At 40.8% G+C, this 27,670-nt stretch overlaps 1 protein-coding gene across 1 annotated transcript in view; it reads right to left on the reverse strand.

Annotated features, from left to right (window-relative positions):
• Positions 1–417: 417 nt before the first annotated feature.
• The window catches only part of glcci1a (glucocorticoid induced 1a), a 37,170-nt gene continuing 9,917 nt past the window's right edge, over positions 418–27,670 (reverse strand). Inside the window, exons 2-8 of the mRNA XM_076754229.1 lie at positions 23,242–23,393; positions 16,876–16,965; positions 8,904–9,056; positions 7,406–7,558; positions 7,058–7,268; positions 4,768–4,888; positions 418–4,673 (exon numbers count right to left, since the gene is read on the reverse strand). Coding sequence (XP_076610344.1) covers positions 4,358–4,673; positions 4,768–4,888; positions 7,058–7,268; positions 7,406–7,558; positions 8,904–9,056; positions 16,876–16,965; positions 23,242–23,393 — 1,196 coding nt within the window. The 3' untranslated portion in view covers positions 418–4,357. The remainder of the gene's footprint in view (positions 4,674–4,767; positions 4,889–7,057; positions 7,269–7,405; positions 7,559–8,903; positions 9,057–16,875; positions 16,966–23,241; positions 23,394–27,670) is intronic.

Raw genomic sequence — 27,670 nt, forward strand, 5'->3', positions numbered from 1 at the left:
CTCAGCTGTGCCTTGTATTTAGTGCTAATTAGCAAAGCTTAGCATGCTAACATGTTATCCTTGCCGTTTTGAAGGTGCTAGCATGCTAACAGTAGCATTTAGCTCAAACAGCTTCACAGTGCCACCAGCGAGGCTGTAGACTCTGTTGTGATGTACTCATCCATTTTCATTAAAGGTTTTTATTTTTAACCAACTACACAAGTGACTAGGATTGGTTTTTTTTTTGTTCTTTTTTGGGTTATCTTTGAACTGTCTTCTTGAAATTTGTGAGTAAACTGGCCCTTTAACAGTGTTGTTTAGCCCCATCAGGGCTATATGGAGCAGTAGCTGTTAACACACAGAGATCTTGCAGGTACTTTTTTGGTATCAGCAGTGATGCTTACAAACTCCCTTCACTGATGTACACACACTAAAAAGTGGACAAAACAAACAATAGTTTTTTTATTGCCATTGTGCATGAACTTTGACACTGCAGGTTACACAAGGAGTATCATGTAGTGAATTGATGAACACTCTGACCTGCCAGTGATGTGCTCTGGTCACTCTCAGTGCTGGTTTTGTATCAGTTGATGGCTTTAGCAACAAACTACTTGCTGATCCAGCCCCCATGCTCAAAACCAAAGTAATGCAAGATGAGTTGCTTGTGTCAAAGAACGGACAACATCCGGGAGGACAACACCTTTTTTTCCTATTATTGCACACAACTAGTTTACCAATGCCAAGTATATGTGGGACATTGGGAAAGCCATAGCTCTTGGTAAGGTGCTGAAACGTCTTAAGAAACCACAACATTGCATTGAGCCTCTTTAAAAGCCACATATATATATATATATGTATATATAGAAAATATGAATGGAGCGTCAATGCAGGAATTCTACAAGCACACCAGATATCAAAACAAATGTGGGTTATATTTCACTCTTGCAAATGAAAGTTGTGGATCATTTACACTTGGGCAGGGTGATGCAGTAGGATGGTGTCTTGCACAAAATACATGAGATGTTCAGAAGGTTTTGTTGCTTGGTGGTAGCATCAAGGTGCCTACAACACTCAGTAATCAGACAGTGAGAGGGAGGCAGGCCAGTGTGATCCTTTTATCTGTGCATCAAACAGATGAAGGCGCTGCTGCATCTGCAACCAAACATCACTGTAGCTAGTCTCTTACAGCAATCAAATCAAAAGGCTGAGAAATATTTTAGGAATGAATCATGAGTCTATTTATGTCTTGGATGCTAAAATCTCATGGAATGCTTTTAATGGAACAGCAATTCTCTGGATTATCAGAACAGTCTAAGTTTGGATATGCAGGATAGAGTTAAAAGTTGTACAAACATTCATCTTGTATGGCTAGACTTCATTTTTAACTTGTGCAAACAGTGTGGTTATAACCACGGTGGCCTCAGGCTGGATATGGAACCTCAATACTTTCCTGGTACTGACCGAGAAGTGCTAGCACTAACAATGCAAACTTAAAGAAAAGGTACAACAAAGATGGCTTTAAATACTTACACACATTAGTGATGTTCTTTATTCTTTTATCAAGCTGTTTCTGATTTAAAGCTGTATTGATTTTTTGGCAACTTGGGGGCAGCAGAACAAGCTTAAACATCGACATATTATTTACCTTATGAAGGACTTACAGCTAACGTGTTAGCAAACAGTTGCTTAACAGCTGCTGCTGGATGCTAAACTTTCTTGAGCAGCTAGACAATAACTATGTCTGTATACTGTTTGGTGGTGTGCAGGTAGCAAACCGAGGGAGTCTGTGGGCCATAAAGCCAAAACAATAACAGAAAACGCTCCACAGAACTGTGAGGAACTGCAGAGTTGGGTGAAATTCTCTGTTGGTTTGTCACTACAAACGACACTTATTACATTACATATAGAAAAATATTGATTAGTGCAGCTTTGTATCATAATTTTGCCAATTAAGGTTAAGGCTGGGCTGTATTTTATTCAGGCAAAATTCTTGTGCAACCAACTGTTTGTGTTTAAACAACATTTAACATTTGAGAACTTCAACTTCTTTTATCACAGGAAAAAAAGTTTGCACAAACACATTTTAGCAAGAAAAACTGTCACTATGTATATTTTTTCTCTATCTCTCTATCTATGTCTATCTATATACATATAGATAGATAGATATAGATATATATAGGAAACTAGCAAGTTGTGCTGAAGATAATCATGACAGCAAACCATCTGCAAAGTAGTGTGAGGGAACATTTTGGAACAGACACGGCGGACGGAAAAAACTAATAAAGGTAGTTTTACCTTTCAAAATTCAACTATTTTTCATTAGCATTACCAAGAAAACATCTGAACAACACGTTAACTTAAGTGTGGCAGTGGAGGCACTGCACATGAACAGAGTGTCAAATCTACAAAGTATTTTGAGATGAAGCTCACTGGGCTGCAGTTGAGATTGCTCCCAGGAATCATGCATTACGTCCCCTCCATTCAAACTGCAGTTTTCTGAGAAGTGACAGCCCTAATGACGAGTAGCTTGCGGTGGCTAATGCTTAGCTTGTGCTACTTTTTTGTATAACTAGGCCATTTTTAATGACACATTCTTACATCTATTGGGAAACATTTGCACTAAAACGTAAGCAAACCTTAGATAGATGTAGCTGAGTTCATTTGCTGATTTTATGACTGTACTTGTGCTACTGTTGCATTATGTTTACGCCTTTCCAATCATTGTGTAACTGGCTGCTGATAGCCAATAAACAGCAACAGGATGTCTTATCTTATATTTTAGGCAGCAATGACTGGGTTGCTTTCAAATCAATTACTTGTTTGTTCTCACAGTAACAGCCCTAAAACATCTACACTGTTATTGACTGATATCACAGCCGCTGTATGTGAAGAGCTTTTGGCTGACAGACTACTAGAAAGAGATTTTTTTTTTTTAAACGGGTAACGCCCTGCTTGGTACTTATCTCAGTTGTAATTCTTTAATAATCTAACTTAAAAGGGAATGTCACAAAAAATGCTTCCGTTTGTATTAAAAACTGAAAATCGGCCAATATACCAATAAAGTCACAAATATCGGTATTGGCCTCAGAAATCCACCATGGCTTGGGCTCTTGTCTTGATTTAGTCATGTTGCAATAAAACTGCTTCTTTGGCTAAGAAAACTGAAAATTAACTCATCAAATAAGATCATTTCTAGCTCCGAAAAATGTTTGTACAACTGCACCTCCAATCTGCACCTGAACCAAATGCTTCAGTTTGATTGTATCTTCATGTGACGGTACTGCAGACTCGTCCGCTTCTGGTCCACTGTCAACAGGCTCAGGAGAGCTGATCGCACATCGTCTTCAGGCTTAATAACGGACAACCACTGAACGTCATCCAAGTCTCTGTCCAGCATGCTTCCATCAATACACACACAGCCAATAATGCCGTCAGTCACAGTGTGTGTGGTCCATACAGTATATCCCACCACCAGTCCATGAAGGCAGCCATGAGGGGATGCCCTCTACTTCAACCCTTTACCCTCTGCAGCAAGCTATCATGAGGCCAGTCTCAGACTGGACTCTGGAACAGAAAGGAATGATTCGTCTGGGAATGAGAAAAACCAGGAAAAAATGACAGTGAATCTGTTCTGCTTTGTCAAGCTGCAGATATTTGTATGGACATACATTCCAAATTACCTGAGTATAGACTCTGATTGTGAAATACCTGAAGCGAGGCCAGATGCAGACACTGTGCAACCAATTTGAGGCCGTTTTGTGTTTTTCTCTTTGCCAAATTATTCTCTCATTGCATTTTTTTTTAGAGAGGGTTTAATCATGTGACCTGGATAGTGTAAACATAATCCTGAATAGTACAGCTGTTTTTCCTGTTCGGTACATAACACAGCAATACCGTTTTTTTTTTTTTTTTTTTTTTTAAACAAGCATTTTTCTTTCTTTTCATAGAGATATATGTGTGTATATATATGTTTAGAGAGCTTATTCATACTGTGAATGTTGAAAGAGAACACAACACATAATTTAATCAGAAATATACTACCAGTTTAAAATGCATGCCCCTCCCCCCCATCCATAGTGCTCCATTCTTCCCTCCGATGCCTGCATATGATAACCTCTAACCGTGGTCCTTCCCTGCCAACAACAGCTCAGACATTATGCAGGACACAACATTTAGGTGGCGAGTCTTTGTGGTGGCGGTGGTGGTTATTCGGGACATTGTTGCTACGTCATGCAGAGATAGGGGGGTGGAGGGGGTCAGCACAGAGAGACGGAGGCTCCCCTGGCAGAGCAGAGGGAGGTGTTGGTGGGACAGTCAGTGGTGATGGTCGGTGGTCGCTAGCGTGGATCCCGGAGCCAGAGGCCAGCTCTGCTCAGGTCTAGCTGATGGCTGGGCTGTCTGTCTGGGGGTCTGCAGTCTCTGAGGGCGAGCCGGGTTCCTCCGGGGGGTCGTCTGTGCTGGTGCTCGTGGAGACCTGAGTGGGGGCGCCGTAGAGCAACGTGGCCCCCTGAGGCTCTGAAATGAAGCCCGCCTCCGCGTTGTCCTCGTCCTCCTCGGGCTCTGAGGCTGGGGTGAGTTGCAGGGAGCCTGGGAGTTTGACAGGGCAGAACGCTGAGCCCGTTGGGATGAAGTTCACCTTGTTTTTGTCGGGGCAGGAGAAGAGGGGGACTGATGCAGATGTGGACTGCCTGGAGCTGCAGAGAAACATATGCAGTGTCAGAGAGGGTCACACATCCCTGAGGCAGCACACAGGTGCTTAAATTCAACATGGTATCAAACAGTCTATACCTCATCTCTTCAAAAGCTTTAATTTTCTCACAGCCCTCTGGCGGCTCGCGCTTGAACATGTAACTGTTGTTGGGTTTAGGCGAGGAGGCAAACTTGGGCAGTGGTGAGCTGCTTCCGCTATCTGTGAACACAGAGATAGAGGAAAAGATACAGGCTTAGGGGCAATCAACATCAGCAGCACTTTCTGAAGGTTTACTGGAGCAGTTTTGATATCCACCACTTATCTCTCTCACAGAGTTGATGGACAGTAACCATCCACACTGATTCCATTGCCATCTCACAACTTTCTGTGGGAATTACTTTAACAGCTGACTGTGGAGATTCTTCAATCATACAAATCTACTGTCTACATATTGTGTACATGAACGTACCAATGCTTCCAATGACTGATCAAAGCCCATAATTTCACTATGAGCTTTCTGGCTTCACATGGGGATACAGAACTATGGGACGTGGGGGAAATAAACTAAATGAATCAGTAAATAATAACTATGCAGTTTGCTTCCTGTAACCTCCTCATAGAGCCTACATAAAAACTAATTTCCTCTGTTAAATGGTAATGTTAGGCTGAAGAAAAGTTTGCCCACCTGCTGTCCTCGCAGCTCCGCAGGAGGACAGCTGGTTGTGAAGACACTTGAACAGACTTTCTCCACCAAACAGTCAAGTTGCAGTTTACATCCATGTCTGTCCAGACTCATATAATACATGTAATAAAGACTTGAAAAAGTGTACTTCTTGGGAAAATGGAAGTTCTCACTATATTGACATGTACGATTTCAGTGTATAGTTTCCAGGTAGAAACATGTTGTCTTCATTTAGAGACTGTTTTTCCAGAGGAGTCCAGAGGACTGATAAAGAGCTTCATCACATGGAGCAACAACAATCACCTGAAGCTCGATATCAGCAGAACCAATGAGCTTGTGTTTAACTACAATGCTTCAAATATGGATGCTGCTGCAAAGAAGCTACAAATTCTAAAATGTGGATGCTTCACACACATCTTCAACCCAGCAGCAAAGAAGATTTTTACAATCTACACCCAAGATTAGTGTCACCAATTCAAATGTGAAATATGCTCACAGTCTCTCCTGTTCCTGAGTTATGCAGTTGAATAATGGCCAACATTATGATGTCACAGTGAGGTTGACCTTTGACCTTTTGGTTAAAAAAAATGTCATCACTTCATTTTATCCTATGGGTTAAATTTTGCTATAATCAGCAAAAAAGTGTGTTGTGAGGTCAAAGTGACCTCTGACCACCAAAATCTAACCTCTTTAGCCTCAGGTCCAAGCGGACATTTGTTCCAGGTGTAGTAAAATTCCCTCAAGCTGCTCCTGACATATTGCGTTCATGAGAAAGGTCAGTGACCTTGATTTTTGACCACCAAAAACTGATCAGTTCATCCTTGAATCCAAGTGGACACTGGTGACAAACTTGAAGAAGTTCCCTCAAGGTGTTTGCATTCACAAGAAAGGGACTGTCTCTGGCATGGAGGCATAAAACATACATGACATACAATACAATCAAATTCATCCTTGAATTAAAAATTGAGCAATACTGTGCAAATAAGCTACAATAATATGTCAAAGCTTATAAATCACCTCTAGCAAGCGCAGCCAGACCAGCAGCAAGTGACTCAACACTGCGCTCACTGTACTGTACGTCTCAAGGAGCAAACTACGTTCACAAGTGTCATCATAGTGTGAGTACTTTTTTATTTAAATGAGAATCCAGAGCTTCACAGCCCAGTGTCCCAAGTCTTAATGGATTGTGCCACATTTCCTCTCGTAATAAGAAGTTCATATTTTAAGCCGTCAGAAGTAGAAGCCACTGCCAAATCAAATACACAGATCAGAGAATAGATTAGGGCTTGGTTTGCCAGCGAGATGGAAACAGATGATCTGCTGCGGCTGCCCCCAAAACAGGAAACAGCTGGAAGAAGACTCTAAGCAGCCAATAGTAGCATGTTACTTAAAGTTAGCATGCCTTCTGCCCTGTTGTGGGAAACACATTGGTCTTAGTGTTGAAATGCAGCCAACAAAGCGTCACCTACTTACATATATAAACTATAAAAATAAAAATAACACAGGCAGACGAAATCACTGCTGTAGGATCTCAAGCAAACTTGGGTGGATACTACATGTAAGGTAGACGTTCATATATCAATTCAGCCTGCCAACTGAGCCTGCTAAAACTGTAGTATTCCCAAGGATCCACCAGAAATGTGCAGTTCTGACTGGACTGGTCTAACATCATGTCAACATTTCTACAATAAGATGATGTTCTTTACCTTTATCCCGGTCGTACAGTAGATCCTCTGTGGAGTATGGACTGCCGTCATGTGATCCTGGTGGGCAGGCAGGTGAGGGGCAGGGCGACAAGCTGGAGCAGCTGCTTGACCGCCCAGGGGCTGAGGGAGTCTGGGTGTCCACGCTGCGGGTGCTGCTGCTGCGCTGCTGGGGAGGGAAGGGTGCCCGCCGACCATCAGGAACCTCCAGGGACTACAAAGTCCAACAGGAGACAGACAGCAGGAAAAAAGGAGATTATTATTCAGAGCTGAGAAAAGAGTCAAGCGTTAGAGCAACACACGGGTTTACTGATGCACTGGCTTGAGACACTCCAGAAACGAGAGCCCCACCTTCAGCTCCTCCTTCTCTCCGTTGTCTTTGATGAAGACCTTCTCCAGCTCATGGTTGATGCCCTCCATGCTGCTGGGCACCCTGGAGATGGAGGGCTTTGGCACTGTGATGTTGGACAGCGGCATCTGGGCCGACTTCGACATGGAAAACTGCTGCAGAACACAAGCGCACGCACACACCCACAAACAAATAAACACACACACACACACACACACACACACAAACACAGACAGACAGACACACTCTCAGCTGACTACCACAGCTCACCTGCCACTTTATCAGAGATGCAGTTGTGTGGTACAATAAATATGAGCACAAGGCTGTAAAAGAGGCAGCAAGAGCAATGCAAACTGACCATCATCGAGCATTCCGATGACAGTGTCGTCTCAGTTGGATCAGAATTATTGATGAATTTTAAAAAATCTACTTAAGGTTTAAGCTAGTGTAGCTAGCATATATGGCAGCATTGTGCTGTATAAGCTCAGTCCATAAAGATAAGATAAAGACTCAAAACATTACAGTAAATGATTCATATCTTATCATCAGAATCTTAGCATTTCCAAAATGTTAACTTTCCTCACTGTGCACAGGACAAAGCTTTCGTCAAGAGGAAGAATGAAATGTTTAATTTTAGGTGTTGTTGGGCTCAGACTCCGTTATTTTGTTTTTTAACTTCCTGTCTACACAGAAAGTGGGAATGTGTTGCTCTGTGTGCATTGACATCTGTTGCGTATGTAGTGTAATGTGAAAAAATTTACTTCTGCCAGAAATAGCAGCTGAAGGCTACGAAACAAAACAGGAAATAGAATGAAAAAAAGAGTCGGGCTGCATGAGGTCAATATCAGAGCACAGATAGCACATGTACATGATTCATTAAGCTAAACAAACTAAAGAAGTGATTAACATTCAACTTTTTTTTAGCCTTGTTAGTCTCGCCCTTCCCAAACACAACTTCACAGCAGTTTGTAAAGTAGAGAGCAGACAGAGGATTCTATCTTTATCTTTTGCATCCAACATGTCCCTGCAGCTCTCACACCACCAACTATAATTTACTTCACTTTTATCAGCGGAGAGTAGCCCCTCTATTTCCACTATGGATTGCCTGGTGGGACTTTTATGTTTTTCAAGGTCTGTAGATGAAGTGTCTAAACTACAACTACAATTATTGAAAGTGAAACACAAATTGGATTTGTTTAAATTCACTTTGAAACTTGATAACTTGCCAAATACAAATTAGATTGAACTAATTTAAATCCAATGCCTGCTCAGAGAAACATTTGTTTATAGAAGTGTCACCTCTAACACGGAAGTTCAACTTAAACTAACCTTATTTTTAAGTGTGCGCTACACTTCTCTCAGAAGAAGTACAGTCTGAGTTATAACAGAGGATGACATTTTCTTTTGGTTTGCACCTTCATCACTTCCATACCACATTAATCACACATCCATGCACTGCTGTCATTGCTCATCTACACACTCCATTGTTCAGCGCACTACCTGAACGTGGCTGGTTGTGAAGGTGTGGTTGGTGGCGCTGGTGAAGGCGGTGTAGGTGATAGTGTTGTACTGGAGGGGGGACAGTCGGTCCTTGTCTTTACTGTGGCGTCCTCCCTGTTTACTGCGTTGGAGCTGCTGCCGGAGCTTTGCAATCTGGTGGAATCATACAGGGGAGGCGGGGAGGACATGAGAGACATGAAACAGAAGAGAGACATAAACATTTAGCAGGTAGGCGGAACAGGAAGTTATCACAGAAGTCAATTCATAACTTGTATATAATAAATGATAGCATGCTTCCTGCATGGTCTGTTGCAGTGATGTGGTAGCAGCTGCTGCTCCCAGTATAAAGTCTGCTTACTCTATTATCACTGAAGACAACCAACACTACAAGCTGGTCAGGCTTGGGACGTCTGTGACCTGCTCATATATTCATTACTTGAGTGGTGTTATTTGCTTGATGAACAGCACCAGTTTTTGCTTTCTTGAAAATATGACATGACAACTAAGCAAACTCCATCTGCTGATGAAAAGAGTGAGATCTGTTTGTAAGCTAGTGAGTGGACGTTGTGTTCAGATAAAACAAAAACAACACAAAAACAAATGAATAAATCCTGTCAACCTGAATCTCTTGTTTCTTTATTGCTTTTAAATGAATCAGATCCCTGTTTATACAGCAGTCATTTGGACGGGTGGAACATTAAGGATGACTCCATTCAGGCAATTATGAAATACAGTGCAGCACTTAGTTACACCTGTGTATGACAAGTCATCCTCCCTTTCCTCCCTGGTTTCCTGTTTTTCTCCAACATCTCCTCAGTTTTATGTTCTCAATAGGAAGTAACACCCATAAAATGGAGATTCATTCGATTGACCAAATACAAGTTTGTCAGATGTCTGTTCCCAGTGCAGCTGGCAGAAACAACATCACCTGCGCTGTCAGTTATTCTTTTTACTCTGGTGTTACCATGCACACAAAGTACTGGGATACCCTTAGAGGCACCGCTACAGATTTTCAGTATTCACACATGGGGCTGCATTCAGAAACACTTTAGTGCCTTTTCACACATGACATGGCGATGTCGGGATAGATGGGGCGAGGGACAGTCCAGCAGATGGCGGTACAGATTTACCAGGATATTGATTCCTGCTCCCATTCACACATGACTCCATCCAGGAAATGCTCCTGAACACTTCAGGGAAAGACTGCATGTGTGAGGGGGCTGAGGTGATTTCACACAGGTTAACTTTATCTTTCAAATAAAACTTTCAGTTGTATTGATATACAGACAGTGGTATATCTGGATGTATGTGGATCTGTTTAAGTCCCTGTAAAATCCAGTAAGTGAAAAACAATGGCAGGGGGGCAGTGTAAGTGTTGAGAATGTAGACAATTTCTACAACTGAAGCTCTAGTAAATCTAGTTACACTTGTAACTGTATCTGTTCATTTCTTAAACTGTATTCTCTGCATTGGCCGTGTGTGTGTGTGTGTGTGTGTCAGAGTGGCAGAGAGATGAAGGAATTCCCAGCTCTCCACTGAACACCAGTACTGCAGAACATGTCCATACATGTTCCCTCACGCAGTCCTGACATTGGCCCTCTTTCCCGAAGAAAAACACCACATGCAGTGCTTATCAATGCCGGCTCTGTGTGAAACGGCTGTTATGTGATCCCTAAATTTGGGCCACTGAACCAGTGACACAGTGCAGTCCTGCAAGTTTTTGTTTTGCTCTCAGCCTTCACTCAGGTCATGCACTTCTTTTCTGCGACAGTGGAGTGAGTCAAACACATACACAGCTTTAAACTGCACTGAGCTGACAACACTGTACAAACTCAAGCTCAAGATTTTCCCTTTCATAGCAGTCCTATCTATTGTAAATGAGAGCATTTCCTACAAGGGGTCATATACACAAATAGGTAATCAAAGCCTAAAAATCTGACAGACTTGTGCAAAAATAAAGGAAGTATTAGAGCTGCAGGCATAACAACGAGTTTTAAGACGTCCCCTTGATCTCTAAGATACTGTGATCGGCATTTGTCAGTTTTCTGACTATTTATACATTAATAATTAATTAATTGAAAAGAAAAATGGACAGACAGATTAGCTTCATTGAGGTTTTCTGATTGTCATCATATCATACGACCAAAGTTCCACACTTAGGTCTAGTGACTTAGTATCTCTCCTGTTGGGCCACTTGTGCCGACGGTGCTGTCAGCCAAAGAGTTAATCACAATGGTAGGCAGTAGAGGAAGTTGACTCTGCATCTGCTTCAACAGTAGTTTAGCCTTAACTGACATTAAGTACCAGAGCTGAGAGTGTTGTAGAAGAGAACAGAAATGAGTAGTACTGCCCTTTACTTCCATTACGTTTCACTTCCAGGACAAGTCCTGCTTTCTAATGTTTACAGCCTGCCGTGCTGTGTGTACAATGACACAGCTAAAAAGAAAGGCCAGTGATTCAACTGACAAAATGTGAGTCGACTCTGGGTTTTCTCCACTGATGACTTGAATGACCAACTTTATGGGGGCATCCCTACATGCAAACGTGTTTTATAAAAATACAGGTTTCAATGTTCTGTTTGAATTGACACCATTTGCAGTTTTCAAGGCAGATGCTTGTGGCCTCATGTTCCTGTGTCTGAAATGGGATCAAAGTGCTCTCAGTAGGACTCCGATTTTGGGTGAGCACAAATTGGGGACGAGTGAGCCCATTTGTGTGCAGAGACAAAATGTGTGAAGTGATCTGACGGAAACCAATGTAGACAAGGAAGTGCAGTGGAACCACCCAGCTGTTATTTGTGTCTTTCCTCAGCCCTTCTTGCATAACCCTAAGGAAGGCAATATCTTATACAAGGAGAAACTTGGTTGTCAAATCTGTTTTTGTTGGAAAACACATCGCTTCCTATGTGATCAACTTCACAGCTAGATCTGTCACTATGTTGTGTCGCAGGCTTGTTAGGAACCACAGCTCTTCTCCGTGATGTGAAACACATTAGTACAAGGCTCAAAGAGAATTGGATGCCCTCTCTCAGTTGTGGTAGAACAGAAGGCCTTTACAGTGAGTGTCCTGTAGATGTTACCTAGACATGCTCTACACTGCCTACTATTGCACAGTCTAGGTGTAACTTTGGAGTATAACATGCATTGTGGGAGCCATACAGTGCTTATGAAAAGTTTTCCATGAGGCATTTCCACATTTTGTTTTGTTTCAGACTCATCTTTTTTGTAAATTCAGTAAAAATACGATACTCAAATATCTCATAAGTATTCAGAACGTCTTCTTGGTTACAGCACCTTTGAGAGCAATGACAGCCTAAAGCGTTGGAAATGATCCTACATGCTTGACGTTTCTTTTTGAAGTTTCTCCCAGCTCAACCAGGTAAGATGGGGAGCACTGGTTTGTTATTGCGGAGTTCTGTGTGTAGACTGATTAGAAAAAAAAAATGCGATCCACTTCATCATTAGTCTGAAACAGTAAACTGTGGAAAACTTAAAAGGGTCTGGAACTTTTTCATTTACACTGTATATACAATTGTGGACCTTGTGGACTTTGATGATGTCTTAGCCAAGAACAATTATTATGGGAGCTTTTGGCCAACATCTGGGACAAGATGTGGCATGGATTCCAGGGGAGAATGAACTGAGTGTTGAAATATCATTTCTGTTGTTTGGGATATGATTTCACTCAGCAAAGCTGGACAATGAGAGGTGGACAGTTCCATCCAGAGCTTCTATTACATAACATCTGGCTCTTCTTACCATTGTGTCTTTAATGCCAGGAAATGTTCTTAGAGAGTAAGTGGAACTTGGTCTGTGTTCATCAAACATTTCGAAGAATTCTGAGCGTACTACAGACCTGACACTCTATTTGTCATCAGTTGCATAAAGCCTTGTCTTGTCTTTGTTCTTCCTTGTCTGGATGGCCTGCTAGATACACCTATACAAGGCAGATCTTGGAGCATTATCAGTCTGTCAGATTTCCACCACAGACTTTTGTTCAACTGGAGGTGATTTTGATTCAGTGGAAGGATATCCTCCGCCCCGCCATGCTCTGTAACTGGCTTGCTTTCTTTGATCCAGGGAGCTGGTGCTGGCTGGAAACCTGTATTGTGTTATTCATTGCCAAATTCAGAACACTGAACCTTAGCCTTGCAATGCTTTGCAAAATGTAATAAGAGGCAAAAAGCCTAAAGACAATATTGTTGTTTTAAGAAGAAGGGAATGGGTTTTCTTATGAACAGGCATAGTTTAATACAGCCATCTACTTTTTTAGGGAAAATCTCTCTAAATCTAAGCTAAGTTTGGGAAATATCTCTGTTCTGTTATGAACTGAAAGACCAAAAGAAGCTACTTTCTATGGCATGTACACCCACTTCCTGGTTTTATCTAGGAAGTCATCGATTATTTCCTGTGATACTTAAAGCAACCACTAGGTGGCTTTGGTGCTTAGTCACTTTTTCAACTTATTAGTTTTAACACAACTGTAAAAGAAGAGGCAACTAAAACGAGCATTTTCTTTTCAGAGTTTCTGAGCATGACAAGGTTTGTTTGAGTGATGATGCCCAACTAAAACACACCTACTCTGACATCCTGTCATTCAGATACAGGCAGGATAAGACAGATGAGTCACATGCACACTATTATCCCTGCTAACATTTCTGACGTAGTTCTTTGAAGCAGCTGCACTGCCCAGGTATGTCCACTCTCTTGCTCCTTGTACCTTATCTATTGATATCTGTGGAATCAGTGTCAGCATTGCTCCTTCTCTGCAGCCCCGTAACTCAGTAACGTGCCTGTGCACACATTAGTGAGGGCTGAGCTGTCATTCGGCTGGCTCTTATTGTTCCCTTTGCTGCAGGAGGCAAAGAGGAGCCAGCTGGGGTGTGGCTGACCATAAATTGCAGCGGGTTATGGCCATTTCAAAGAGGGGAAGTGAGTAGTTAAGAGTGAGATAGCGTTATCTGCTACCTCCCTGCTGCTGCTGAGTATCAGCAGGGTGGAGCTAAGAGAGGCTGATAGTGCCATGCCGTGTGCAGCTTCAGAGGATGTGTGTACACCATCAGTACCATAAAGACAAAACATCAAACCTGTGATGTCACAGAGAAGGTTATGCAGTCTGAAGAAAATGTCAGTAACACAGCAACTGGAACACTTCAGAAAATTTGTAGGCCTGATAGTTAAAGGGATTCACCATGTTTTCTCTGGAGTGTCATCATGTCATCATCAATTATTCCACCAAGAGATTAGTTTTGACCCAGCGGTTTTAGTCAACTATACTAAACTAGACTAGATCTAAATAACTTCCCCTTCATCACAAAAATCCTTGAGAAAGCAGTCGTCAATCAGTTGTGTGACTTTCTACTTAACAATAGTTTTTAGGATTTTCAGTGAGTATTTAGGCAGCACTGGTTAAATTTATAAATAACCTTCCAACTGCATCAGGCAAAGAACTTGTCTTGCTAGATCTTAGTGCTGCATTCGACACCACTGATCGTCCCATCCTATTACAGACTGGAACGCTTAATTGGTATTAAAGAAACAGGACTAAGCTGGTATAAGTCCTACTTATCAAACCGATTCGAGTTTGTAAATGTTAATGATGATTCCTTCGTCCATGCCAAAGTTGGTCACGGAGTTCCACAAGGTTCTGTGTTTGGACCAATACTATTCACCATATATATGCTTCCTTTTAGACAATATTATCAGGCAATATTCCATACATTTTCACTGTTATGCAGATGATACACAGTTGTATTTATCTATGGAGCCAGATGAAGCCAAAGACCTGGATGACCCACAGCTTTCTGTTAACTTATTTGGCCCTAAACACATTAGAAACTTTTCTCTGGATGGCATTGCCGTAAGGAATCTGTGAGTTACCTTTGATCATGATATGTTCTTTAATGCACAAATCAAACAAATTTCAAGGACTTTTCTCACCTGCATAACATTGTCAAAAACATCAGGCACATCCTGCCTCAAATCAGGCTGCCCCAATAAGTAACTAAAGATTCAACTGCTAATTCAGAATGCTGCAGCATGTGTTCTCACTAAAACTAGGAAAATAGATCATATATCTCCCTTGTTAGCCTTTGTTCACTAGCTCCTACAAAAGCCCAAAATGGTCAAGCACTGTCATATCTGAAAGTGCTCATAGGAGCCTATTATCCAACTACAACACTGCGTTTGCAGAATTCAGGCTTATTCGCGTTTCCTAAGAACTCCAAAAGCAGAATGAAAGCCAGAGTGTTCAGCTATGAACACTGTTCAATCATCTTCCAGTCTCGGTCTGGCATGACACCCTCTCTATGTTTACGAGCAGGCTTAAAAGAGTAGGCTTAAAATTTTCCTTGTTAATAAAGCTTACAGTAAGTGCTTGCCCAGGCTTGCCTTGGATCAGTCCCTAGCTATGCTGCTATAGGCTTGGACTGCTGGGGGACTTGATACAATCAATGATACACTGTGCATCTCTCCATCTGTATGCATTCATGTCTCATTAATGCATGTTATCAACTTGGCTTTATCCCCAAAGTCTTTGTGCTTTCTCCTCTCGCAGCTTTCCATGGATCATGACTGTACCTAGATTTTGATTCATGGTTGCACCCACTGCTGTGGCCCTGCTTGAAGCCCACCCCAACTGTTATTATTATTTGTGGTATTCCTACTCTTATATATACATATTATTGTTATTATGTACATATACTATTGTATATTAATATATACATATATTATCACATACAATTGAATCATAAGTCATATGTCTATTATTATAGCCGTTTGTATTATTATTATTATTATTATTATTATTATTATTATTATTATTATTATTACAAGTTTTTCCTTGTTGCAAAACAATAAAATAACATTTTTGCCAAACTAAGATTTGAAGTCTAGAGTACAGGTCATTCTTGGGATCTTGTGAATCAGCTTGTTTTCTTGCCGTGAGATGATATAAGATGTACATACAGGCAATATTCTGCAAGCTCAATTCCAAAAAAGTTGGGACGCTGAGTAAAAGGTAAACAAAAGCAGGATGCAGTCTTATGCAAAGGAGCCTGATCCAGAGCACATGTAGTAATATCCTGTGTTTCACAAAGTGGTGAACCTCATCCCATCCGTACTTGTGAATGACTGAGCCTTCCAAGGATGTCCTTTTCATCCCCAATCATTACACTTTTCCTAGCCTTTTGTTGAGCCTCTCCCAACAATTTCAATGAATTTGATCTGGATAAAGCATTTAATATTTTATTTTTGTACTGTCTTCAATAGAATATACGTTAAAAAGGATTAGCATTCTGTTTTATTTGTTTTACACAGTCCCAACATTTTTGGAATTAGGCCTGTAAAACAGCCACATAAATAAAGAATAATGAGTGGAAGTCTCTTCTAATTTATGGGTAAGGCCAACCCGCAGTTCACAATGATGTGTCTTAAAATGGCAATCTTAAAATTGAAATTTTTTGCTGAAAATGCCAAATATGTGTCATATATATATAAGTGTCATATTATTCAGCAGGACTGTATTGTCAGCATTGTATTTCATCACTTAAACCAACACTAAATGACTTTTAATTTATCATGTTGTATTATATGCTAACATATGTTCTGTTGGAAGGCCTCAAAAATGAGTTTATTATGAAATTATACATTATTATATATTATAAAATAAACTTTGTTGTGTCTGTTTTTTGGAGTTCCGCAGCATGCCATTTCCAATTAAAAACAGTTTATCAAGCCTGGGTATTTAAAGGATGACACCAATCTATATGGAGAAGTATTTATGATGTTGGTGTCCATAATCTCAGTACTTAATGGAATAATCCATGACTACTGCATGTGTACATAATATGGATCATACAAGAGCCAAAATGCACATTCCCATTAAGTTCCATATTGTACAGATTGAGCACTTTGCATTAAACAAAAAGTCTGGTCTAAGTGTGTTTGTATTCGTATCCATGTTAGTGTCATGCCTCTTTCAGCTGGTCGGCGCTGCCCCAGGACGCAGAGCGCTGGTGGGTGCTCCTCTTCTCTCCTGTTTCCTCACTCCAACATCCAGGAGTCTGAAAAGAACATCACAGCTTCACATTACTATTAGCACACTTCGATCTGAAGCTGTTTAACAATGTTCTCACTATGACTTTTAAATGGTCATTCTGGTTAATTACAATTTGGATCTCATTTTTGTAGTTTTGGCAACAATTCTTATGAGATATAATTACGTTGTACTCACTATCTTCTGTCAATGCAATAGATGTCATGTTTTCATATGTTTTTCATATTCATAATTTTTAGGGACATTACATAGACTTACATTCACTTCCTGGAGACTTACCCTAACCCTAACCCTAACCATTACCATTACTTGTCTTATCCTAACCCTTAACCTAACCTTAACCCCAGTCTTCATTCTAAAATGTAATGATCTATATTATGGGGACCTGCAATTTTGTCCCCATAAGGAAGGCGAATCCACAAAATGTTACTGTGTAAACAGATTTATGTCCCCACAACGTGAGGAATACATGGTTAAACACACACACACACACACACACACACACACACACACACACACACACACACATGCGCGCGCACGCACACACTAATTCAATACAACCTCCTGGTCCAACATCCAGAGGAAACTGGACTGCTGTCTTGCTCATCTTAATGTGTCCTAGTCAAAGAGCCATTTGTTTATTTTGGCAGCAAGTCAGACACCCCCTTATTCTGTCTTCCTCTTCTCTGTCTTGGGGAGGATGAAGCCACCCAGAGCTGACAGGACAGATCTACATCATTTTTCACTTCAATGAAAAATAAGTCACAAAATGTACTGTACAGAAACATGAAGTATAATGTTACCATGGAGTTAATGTGTGCCTGTGTGGGTATTGTGGTTGGTGGCTCATTGCTAAGAGGAAATAATTCACTACACCTGACTGTGCAGCCCATCCACCCTACAAAACAAAAAGACATGAAGCTGTCCTCTCTGTGAGCACCATGTTTACAGCAATAATGGGACAATTTACTATAAAAACCATTTTACATTTCTCACCTTCCAAACTTAAGTCATGTTCGTTTGTTCATTTACATGTCTGTCATACACGTCTGGTGATACCATCCAACTGTAGATTTACATGTATGAATAGTTTGTATGATGTAATACATTATGCAAAGCTCGGAATCACTGTCCACGTCTGATTTGTTCAGTGATTCAGTCAGGGCCCCCCCCCGAGGCTTGAGCAGGGATTACGGAAGGATCAGCCCCAGAAGGTGCCAGCGAGCCAAATTCAGCAAGACAACCACAGACTAGACACTACAGTGACTCACTACAGCCTCTTGAGGTACAAAGTGGTATTACGAGACAGGACAGACAGGGCTAGCTGATTAGCATGCTAAGTTTAGTAGCTATCTGCAACAAAATACATAAATGTCTTTGATGTAACATCTGTTCTATCTAAAATCTATTTTTGATATAACTGCTATATATTCTGTTGATAATGTTAATTCATTTTTTGAATGTTTTAAAATAAAATTTTGGCCATATCTTACAAATTGTACCTTTAATGCCTATACCTATATGGTTTTATATTCCTCGGCTACTTATTGGATAGGTTTTTAGAATTTAGCCAATAACTTGCACTTTTTACAATTTTAAAATGAAACGGGAACAGCACTGTTGCTTACTTGTAGAATGGAGAAGAATAAGTTCTCAGGATAACTTTTTTTTTTTTTTTACCATTCACAAATCCAGCGATTATTTTGATCGGAGAAGTTTGCCTTTCTAACACATGCAAAATGGTCTATTTTGACCCAAACAATGACCTTTTCCTAAACCTAATTAAGTAATTTTGTTTCTTAAACCTAACAAAACCATGACATAAAACAGAAAAAAGAAACCAAAGTAAGTAAGTAAAATTAATTATAATAAGCTATTTGGATCAATTCAGCTTTAGAGCTCCCTCACGTAACACATAAGAAGGGTACAACATAAATACTAAATTCAAATGCATCATGTCAGAGGTGAGACACATGGACTGGCCTGTATTATATTCAAACCGAATGTTAATCTGACTCTGATAGCCATGATCAAGGTAGCTAGTGGTGTGCGAGATTACTTGACATAGGCATTTTTTTTTGGCTCTGACAATAATGGCAACTGTCTGAGAAAAACCGACCTGATCTCCTCTGTGAACACGGTACATAAAAACATAGTCATGTAGTAATCTGGTATCACCTTATTTTGCTTAGGTTTGAGGGTTGGTTTAGTTGCATCTGCGGGCAAGTTGATGACTGATGATAAAAAAGGAAGCAGGAATAAGAGGGGAGATATCCCTGCATATACAAACATCTATCAAACAGCAGCACTCCCACAGTCACTGTGAGGGTAATGCATGACAGTAATGCAATACTTTGCTGCATTAACAAAATAACACCATGCATTACTAACAAGATTTCAGTTATATTGATGCATTTAACTTTCTGCATAATATGTTACTACCTACTATTGAGCATTTGGCAGCTATCAGTGATGTCAAACCATTAAAACTAGTCAACTCTGAATGAAAAGAAATGTACCAGCCACCTCAGTAAGAGTTAAAACTATAAGTCTGGACAAAAATGACAATTATCAACATAAACCAGCATTTTCTGAACACACACATTACAAACACTATTTTACAAAAACTAACAATACAAAGTAACTACTCAGAGCAGCACAGCATGATGGGAAATGTGAGTTGTTGCTATACCTCCAGCTTTCAGGAAACTTGGTGCAAAAGAGGTGTGTGTGTGTGTGTGTGTGTGTGTGTGTGTGTGTGTGTATCCAGAGAGAAGCACACTCTGCTCCAACGAGGTTGCAAAATGTAGATAAATATATTTATTTGTTTCCTTTTTAGTGGGCACGGGAGACACTGCTGAGATACAAGGAGCCTGTGCAGACAGCTGCATAGATTAAAATGAGAGTTCATCTCTTGCGGGAGGCATGTGAGTGAAAACTGGGTCTGATAAAGCTTGTCAGCAAAACCCCTGCCAAAACCAATCATGAAGTAAGCTAACATTGCCATAGACACCAGGTAATGCTGGGGTTACTTTCGTGGTAATGTGTGATGCTACAAAAGTAGTATCACACATTACTTCACACACACTGCCAAATGAAAGCAACTAGCAATAATATACTACACACTTTGAAAGTAACTTGCCCAACACTGACCGCAACCATGCCTTTGTGTCCCTTCAAGAGTTAATAATAAACTGGAAGCTAAGAGCAAAGAGGTCATCTGGCTTTTGAAGCTCCATAGATGTGTAGGTGGTAAATGTCACACAACCTGGAAGACACAGGATGTATAGATCAGTGTGTGTGGAGACATCTGAGGTTGAACAGCATGAGAGGATCACAGGGCAGGAAGGCGTGGGCACAAATTAAGGTCATAAATGACACAGAACATTACCACTACAGCATCAGAAATAAAATGATCCCAAGAGTTTATGGCCAGAGCAAACACTGAACTAAAGCCATGGACAAAAAGTGGATGCAGTGTTCCCACACAGGCAGAAGTGATCACATTCACAGAAGTGATCCAGTCTGGTCTGTGGACAGTATGATAAACTGATATATTTGCTTCTCTTCAAAAAAACACTATAAATCCTTTACAAGTCCAGTGCTGCTACATATGTGACCTATAAAGACTGATAGTGGTGACTCATACAGTCAGCAGTCAGGCTCAGGCTGCAGATGGTCAAACTGAAGATGATGACGAAGATCATCCACTTATGGCACACCCCTGGGGTGCAGCTCTCCAGTCTTTAGAGAGCTCTTATGTAAGTAAAAGAAACAAAACAAGACATTTGAAGATGTTAACTTGGGCTTTGGAAAACTGACATTTTTCAATACTTTTAGACATTTTATAGACCAACTGATAACTGAATAATCAGCAGTTTAATCACTAATGAAAATAATTGTCATTGCTGTCCTAAACAGAATAAGACAACACTAGTAATTATGTCAGCAGTTTAGCACTTCAGTTTTCACTTCAAAATCTGGCTCGTTCAGTCACAGTGACTAACACAAGCAGAAGGCATTCACTCTGAGATGTCTGCATGACTAGAACAGCTGCACTAAGATACATCATCAGTGGAAAAAAGCTATTATAATAGCAGATTGACGAAGGCGTAACTTATCACTTTGCAAATGATCTGATGTCATTTTCAAAGAGATCGGATTTAGAGCACCTCAGTAGCCTACAGTCTCAATAATCAGTTCCATCCATTCCATTCATTTCAGTTCAGTTGCATGTGGCTTTGGTACTGTTACCTTGGCAGAAATGTGGCTGTGAGCTGTGACTGGAGACCTCTGGTTCTAAGTTAATTTAGCCTGGCTCACAACAGTAAGGTAAATGGTAATGTAAGCAGGCTTTAATGGATGCCTGCAGAGAGACGCCATCAAACATAAATATGAGAGTAGCTTCTCTCCACGTCGACACACTGTGCTATGTTCAGAACTTATAGATACATATAGGTCTGACCAACAGTACTATTACCTTAACCACTCCAAACCAAATGGCTACAACTATGTACTGAGAATTCCCACACACATCTTAGAAGAGATGCTATCTCAGTGACGACACAAGCCCCCCCCAAACATTTTAGCCTTTAGAGTCTCTTAAAGCTGCAGTAGGTAAGATGGAGAAGAGAGCAGACTTAGCCTGAAAATTTGAACCAACACAAGTTCCACGTCACTCCCCCTCCCTCTCCGCTGCACTCATGCCCTGCATCCAAGCCCCTCCTCCCTGTGGCGTCTGCGCGGCTGCCGTAACAACCAGTAACGTTAGCCTTAGCATCAGAAACAAGCTAACTCTGCCCTGCCACTACATCACAGTCGCTAACATACCATACACACTGCAGAGTGTTACTGTAACAATCACCATATTATCTTTATGATTATTTGCTGTCTTAGCCGTATATGCTGTTGTTGTCAGCGGTGGTATGGGCAGTTTCTCCTTTGTGGGTGGCTGTTGCTCCGCCATAGCTTTCACTAGCCTCCTGACGCCACTCACAGAGCTGTTTGACTGAGCAGCTGCTGGCAGCATGAGCGGAGAGAGGGGGTGGTTCGCAGCGCGTGTGAGTAGTGATTGACAGATGTCAGACACTCCCTCAGATACTCCTCTGGCTCTGATTGGTTGTTTTGCGTCAGGCGTGGTGGATTCTTGCAAATCGCAGTAGGAACAGTAGGTGGAACCAATGGAGCCGTTTTTTTTCCACAGATTACATGTTTCATGTACTGCTGTCTGGGCATAGTAACAGTTTTAGCAAATATGACAAAAAATTACTTTTATACAAGTTTCCTACTGCAGCTTTAAAAGGCCAAGAGTGATTTTAATGTGGTTCTCGTAAAACTGGTGCTACTAATATTTATATCACTGGAAATCTTTAAGCTCAAAATGTATCTGAGGATCACTGAGTTCATATGATACATTGGACATAAATAATAATGTGTCATAAGGGTGTAACACTAGGTGAATTGTTCAATACAGGACAAAGCTGCTCTGGACAAATCCTTTAAGACTAAATTAGGTCCAGGCAAGATGTGAGGCAAGTGTGCAGTTGATTTCTTTACACTTTACACTATTTTAGCCTCCTGCAACCTGTAAACTTCAAGAAATATGTTTTAACTCTAAAAATGTAATATATTTCTCTCTAGTGTCTCCCCAATCGTAGAGTTAGTGGGAGGGTTGGCCACCAATTCCACCAGCAATCAGTCAACCCACAATGTGGCCCACAGTCTGGGCCACATGGTCAGACTTTGAAAATCACTGGTTTAGTTTATTTAATTTTAATGTGACAACTTTACAGACATTTCTCTGGAATAAAGATAAAAAATTAGTCTTGTGTAAATCCTGTTTGCATTATAAACATGCCTGCAAAGTGAGGCAGATCATTTTCCACTCAAAATGACCATTTCAATTTGTATGACTGTCATTCAGCAGAATACATCATCAAACTCTGTGACCTTCATTTAAATGCATATGCAATGAGGAGAGAGCAACGCACCTTGCCAACATTCTGAAGTGACACTTATGCAACTGTTTGATACCTTCACCACACAAAAGCCTTCTTAAATGTGTCCCTCAGTTGAGGTACCAATGTCAAGCCCATGTAATTTGCAAAACAACACATTAGTATAATCCTACAATAAGAGGCCACATACTGCATCAACTGCCCAGTTCAGGACTGTACTGAAGAAATACCCCTGCCCTCTCTCTCTGTCGCCAAAATGCCACATGACTTCATCTCTGTAGGGGACTGGATACAGCATGACACATGAAGAGAAAAGGTGTGCTTGCCTGTGTAGATTTATCTTTCATAAAAGATGGGTAGTGCACATGGGGGTCACGAGGCCACTGCCCAGTGAGGTAGGGCCCAGTGATAGTGCCCAGGGAGGAAGTCCGCCAAATGGCCCCCGAGCTCCGCACCTGCTGGGATTTTGTCCTTTCAACTGCACAGATAAAACGAAAAGAAAGAGATCAACAGCTGCTCAATGTCATAGAAACACTAGCAGTGACAGATAATTATCACAAAGTTATACTGTGGGCAGCTTTTTGCTTCTTTTAGCTCATTGTTTGGGTTTGTGGTACATTTCAAACGGCCACCAGTCATTTTCTATAAAAAAGCTCTGATAAACCCACTCTACACTACCTGGCCAGCACTACACAGCAGACAAAGTTAGCACTAAGTGACGAGTACAGTCCAACATTAAGCTGAGGCACTTCTCCATCTCCATCATTTGCCCTAAAACTGTGAAAATATCTCACTGACATAACATCTTCTCACAGACCAGGAACTGGTGCAAGGCTTGTGTTTTCATTGACACTGACTTTGTGTTAAGTATGTGTGTGTCGCTGAGTATGTTGTGTTTCTAAACCAGGAGCAGTACCATTTACGCCCAGCTTGCCTTCCAACCATAAAGAACTTTGCTTGGTTGTCATTTCTTCTATTTACAGACTCTTGGCATAGTCAGTGTGTGCCTTAGCAAGGCCTCATCCTTGGCTACTATTGCTAGGCCCGTCAATCATTCCATGGTTACATAGCACATATGCAGTGTACAGTAACTGTTATAGATTTACCACTAGATATTCGTTGTCATTTTTGAGACACTCAACAATAGCAACCTCTCATTTTGACTGGTGACCATCAATTTTGGCAGCTGGAACGACAATTCTCACTGGTCAATTTTTTTCCAGCTATGACTAGCTAAATAATCAAGCTAAGCTCCATATGAAATTGAAAATTAGTGTGTGAATCTGAAAAATGATTCAAGTGCACCAGTGCCAGTGATTCTGATTTCTGAGACCCGGGTTGGAAAAATGAACAGATTCATTAATCTCCAACAACTGCCCAACTCTTCCATCAAAAGCATTAAGTATAATTGTAGTTACAGACAGCATCGGCCTCAGAAACATGTGGTTGTCACACTGTCAGGGCAAAAGAATAATGACAGCATCTACCATGCGTGCTCACACGATGCCTCATCTGGCCAATGTTCCTGTTGTAATCTGGTGTGTTGACTCCTGGTCCAACAATAGATAATCCTATTAAACAAGGTAGAGGTCCGGGTCATTTGCTATAAATCCACAGGATTACGGGTACACTCAAGTGACTAAATTAGACTTGGCCATGATCTTCCAAACATGGTAAGTAGCTCAACAAGGTACAAAGAATTGTATGAGAGGAAGAATATCTCTCTTCCTCATGCAGTCTTTCTTCTCTTACTGTTATTCCTCTTTAGAAGAGTCAGTACTTTGGTAGATCTACTAGAGGGGGCTTTCATACCTGACCCGTTTGCCCAGTTGCCCACTTCCAAGTGCACTCTGGTGCAGTTTGTCTGTGATGTGAAAGCAAAAGAACCAACCACAGGAGTTCATGATAGATGGGAGATAGAGTATGTGATTCAAGCACAATTTCCAAAGGCAAAGGCCAAATCACAAAGACACTTGCTATTTCTGAGTTGTACAACCGGGTTTACTTTCATCTAAATTAATATTTTGAGACAACCTGACACTTTGGAACAGTTTTACTTTGTCCGGTGGTAGCAGCTGGCAGCAGCAACAAGGCACTCCTTCACAAATTCTACTTCTGAATGAGGCTTCAGCTTCTTAGCTATTAGCTTGCTCACCACAAAATTTGCCCGCATAACACTGTCTCTGTCAGAATGTAGTCTTGTGAAAGCTGTTTGTTGAGCACCCAAAATCAGCCGCAGAGGGTTCACTTTATCCAAGCGCATTTGTATCCAAGGACAGTTTAGCATGTTTCAACCTGTGATGATGAGACTGGCTTTTTAATCACAGCAGGCACTTCTCAGACAAATTTAGGCACACTGGCTTAGTTATTACTTCAGCAAAAAACATTACAGTTTCTCTTGGAAAGCGCAACATTCCACATCTACTTTTCTTGACAATCTATGCTTGTATCCTACTGCAAAACAATGACGCAGACACCCACGCTCACTTCCAGATCGGATATTATCAGTCATGATGTGTTGTTCCCTGATTCGCCAGGCCCCTCACATGACCATTTTACATCAAAAATTAAATCTATGAGCCCTGACTACCATCTGTTAATTCAACATGGATAACATATTACAGGTATTGCTAACCATGTTGTCTATTCTAGCAGCTAGTTAAGTTCTGCATTTCATCATACTACCACTGTCTACATGCGCAAGAGGTATAAACTAACCACCGGCCCCTGCATGCCCAATGTACATGAATGGTCATGTCATATACATTTTCAATCTGGATGAGATCATTTCAAATACGTTGTTAAAATGCTCACCTGAAAGGAAAATCATTGTAAAAACAGCATTTTAAAATTTAAACATATTAGTGTGGACATAGCTTCCGATTTAGGACTACGACACTACAGAGATAACACACAGGCATGCATGCGTGCACACACGTAAACAACGACTCTGCTTCTGAACTATGCATCTTATGTCAGTCAGAACCTCACCTCTACACATTTGGGATGACTGGCTGAACCACGAAAATAGTATTTTCCAAAGCTTTTTTAAAATCCTGGGATAAGGACAAGCAGTTGTGCTGATTGACAACAGAGTAAGTATACAAAGTAGGTTTACAAGCCTGGGAATTTGTTTAAAACATGTGCTCCTTGCCCCACCACACTTATTTTCACTTGGTAAACCCAGAACTATGCTGCAATTAAAACAAATTAATAGCCCCTGCTATAAAACCAATGCAGAGATTGGTCAAACAATGTCAGGAAGGCTGCAATGTGTGAATTAAATGGACATTTGGATGATGCTGCTACTTTATTTCAACACCTGCCCAGTTAAAACAACCACAACATTACAGCTGTACTAGACACTGGAATGCCCAGTTAACAGTAATAAAAATGCAGAAATACTGGCTACACAGCATGTCAGCATTTTGTTGGCTGAATAATGTCTACAGTAGATACCAAACACACCTAATGACTAATCCTGTTGCAAATCAAATTGTTTCTAAGATTTCATGAACAATTGTGACCCTGCTGGCTCAGATAAATAGCTCAAAGTGAAACAAGGCTACTACATCCTGCCATTTAATGTGTGCTATGTGACCCCAGTGTGCAATGAGAGCTACAGTATGCGGCTATCATCACACCACTGAAGAAAAACAGACGCTCAGCTTTGGAGTACTGTCCTACACAAGATATTTCATACCTTACCAAAGAATTTGCCTTTTATGCACAGGCTATAGAACAGGGGTGGGGAACTTCTGGCGAGACAGTTTGATCTGGCCCACAAAGCAATTCATAAATACAGAAATGTAACTACTTTTCCAGCAATTTAACAAAATAACATAAAAAGTTAGGCTAACATGTTCTTCCGCGTGGTTCCTGAATGCTACACACAGGTGGTGGGCATTACGTGAATGCATTAAAGCGACTATCAACAAAGCATAAGTAGAGTCCTGCTTTCCAAGAGAAATGGACAAACGATTATTTTTGTCTGATGCCTGCCCTCTCTCTCGCTCCTCTATGGATTCAGTGAATTAAGACTTTATTCAACCAAACCAGAGGAAGTGATAATTGTTGGAACAGTGAAAAGATGATGGTTTTGGTAAGTTTTATTTTGTTTCTCATGTTTGAATGCTGCTTGGTTTACAATGATAAAATGACTGTTTCTGTGAATGGAGTCTGGTGGCTTTGGCGAGAACGATGTAACAGCTGTTTCTGCTTAAACAAAACTCTTTAACAAACATGTTTTTTTTTTTGAAGAATTTTTTCCAACATCTTTTTTGGCCAATTTTGACAGCCCTAGTCACATTGCAGGAAGTACGGTGTCAAGTTAGGCAAATTAATTGAAACATATCATGCTACAACTTTTATTTTGACTTGATACAAAGGGCAAATTTACAAGGTTCTCATTTCCTATGATTAAACAACAAGAAAATACTGTCTCATATTGCACAATTTAGTCCAGTTTAAGTGTTCTTGGATAGAGTTTGATCAGTTGCTGATGTATTCTGTTGAATCAGTGCACTTTATCAATTTATCCCACAACAAAGCAGGCCTTACTGGCTGCCAACCACAACCTGAAAGAGAGTGTTATCTGTTTTAGTTTTTTGATAGATAGATTGATAGATCAAGTGCACCCATTCACCAGCGCACATAGTGAACTGATCACTATGCATGTAGATTCTGGAAACACACCCGCCTGGAAACACACATGAGATGCAGCTACTGTCATAGATAATGTCACCTGGATACTAG

Source organism: Chaetodon auriga, chromosome 17 (genome assembly GCF_051107435.1).
Source record: "Chaetodon auriga isolate fChaAug3 chromosome 17, fChaAug3.hap1, whole genome shotgun sequence".
NCBI lineage: Eukaryota > Metazoa > Chordata > Actinopteri > Chaetodontiformes > Chaetodontidae > Chaetodon > Chaetodon auriga.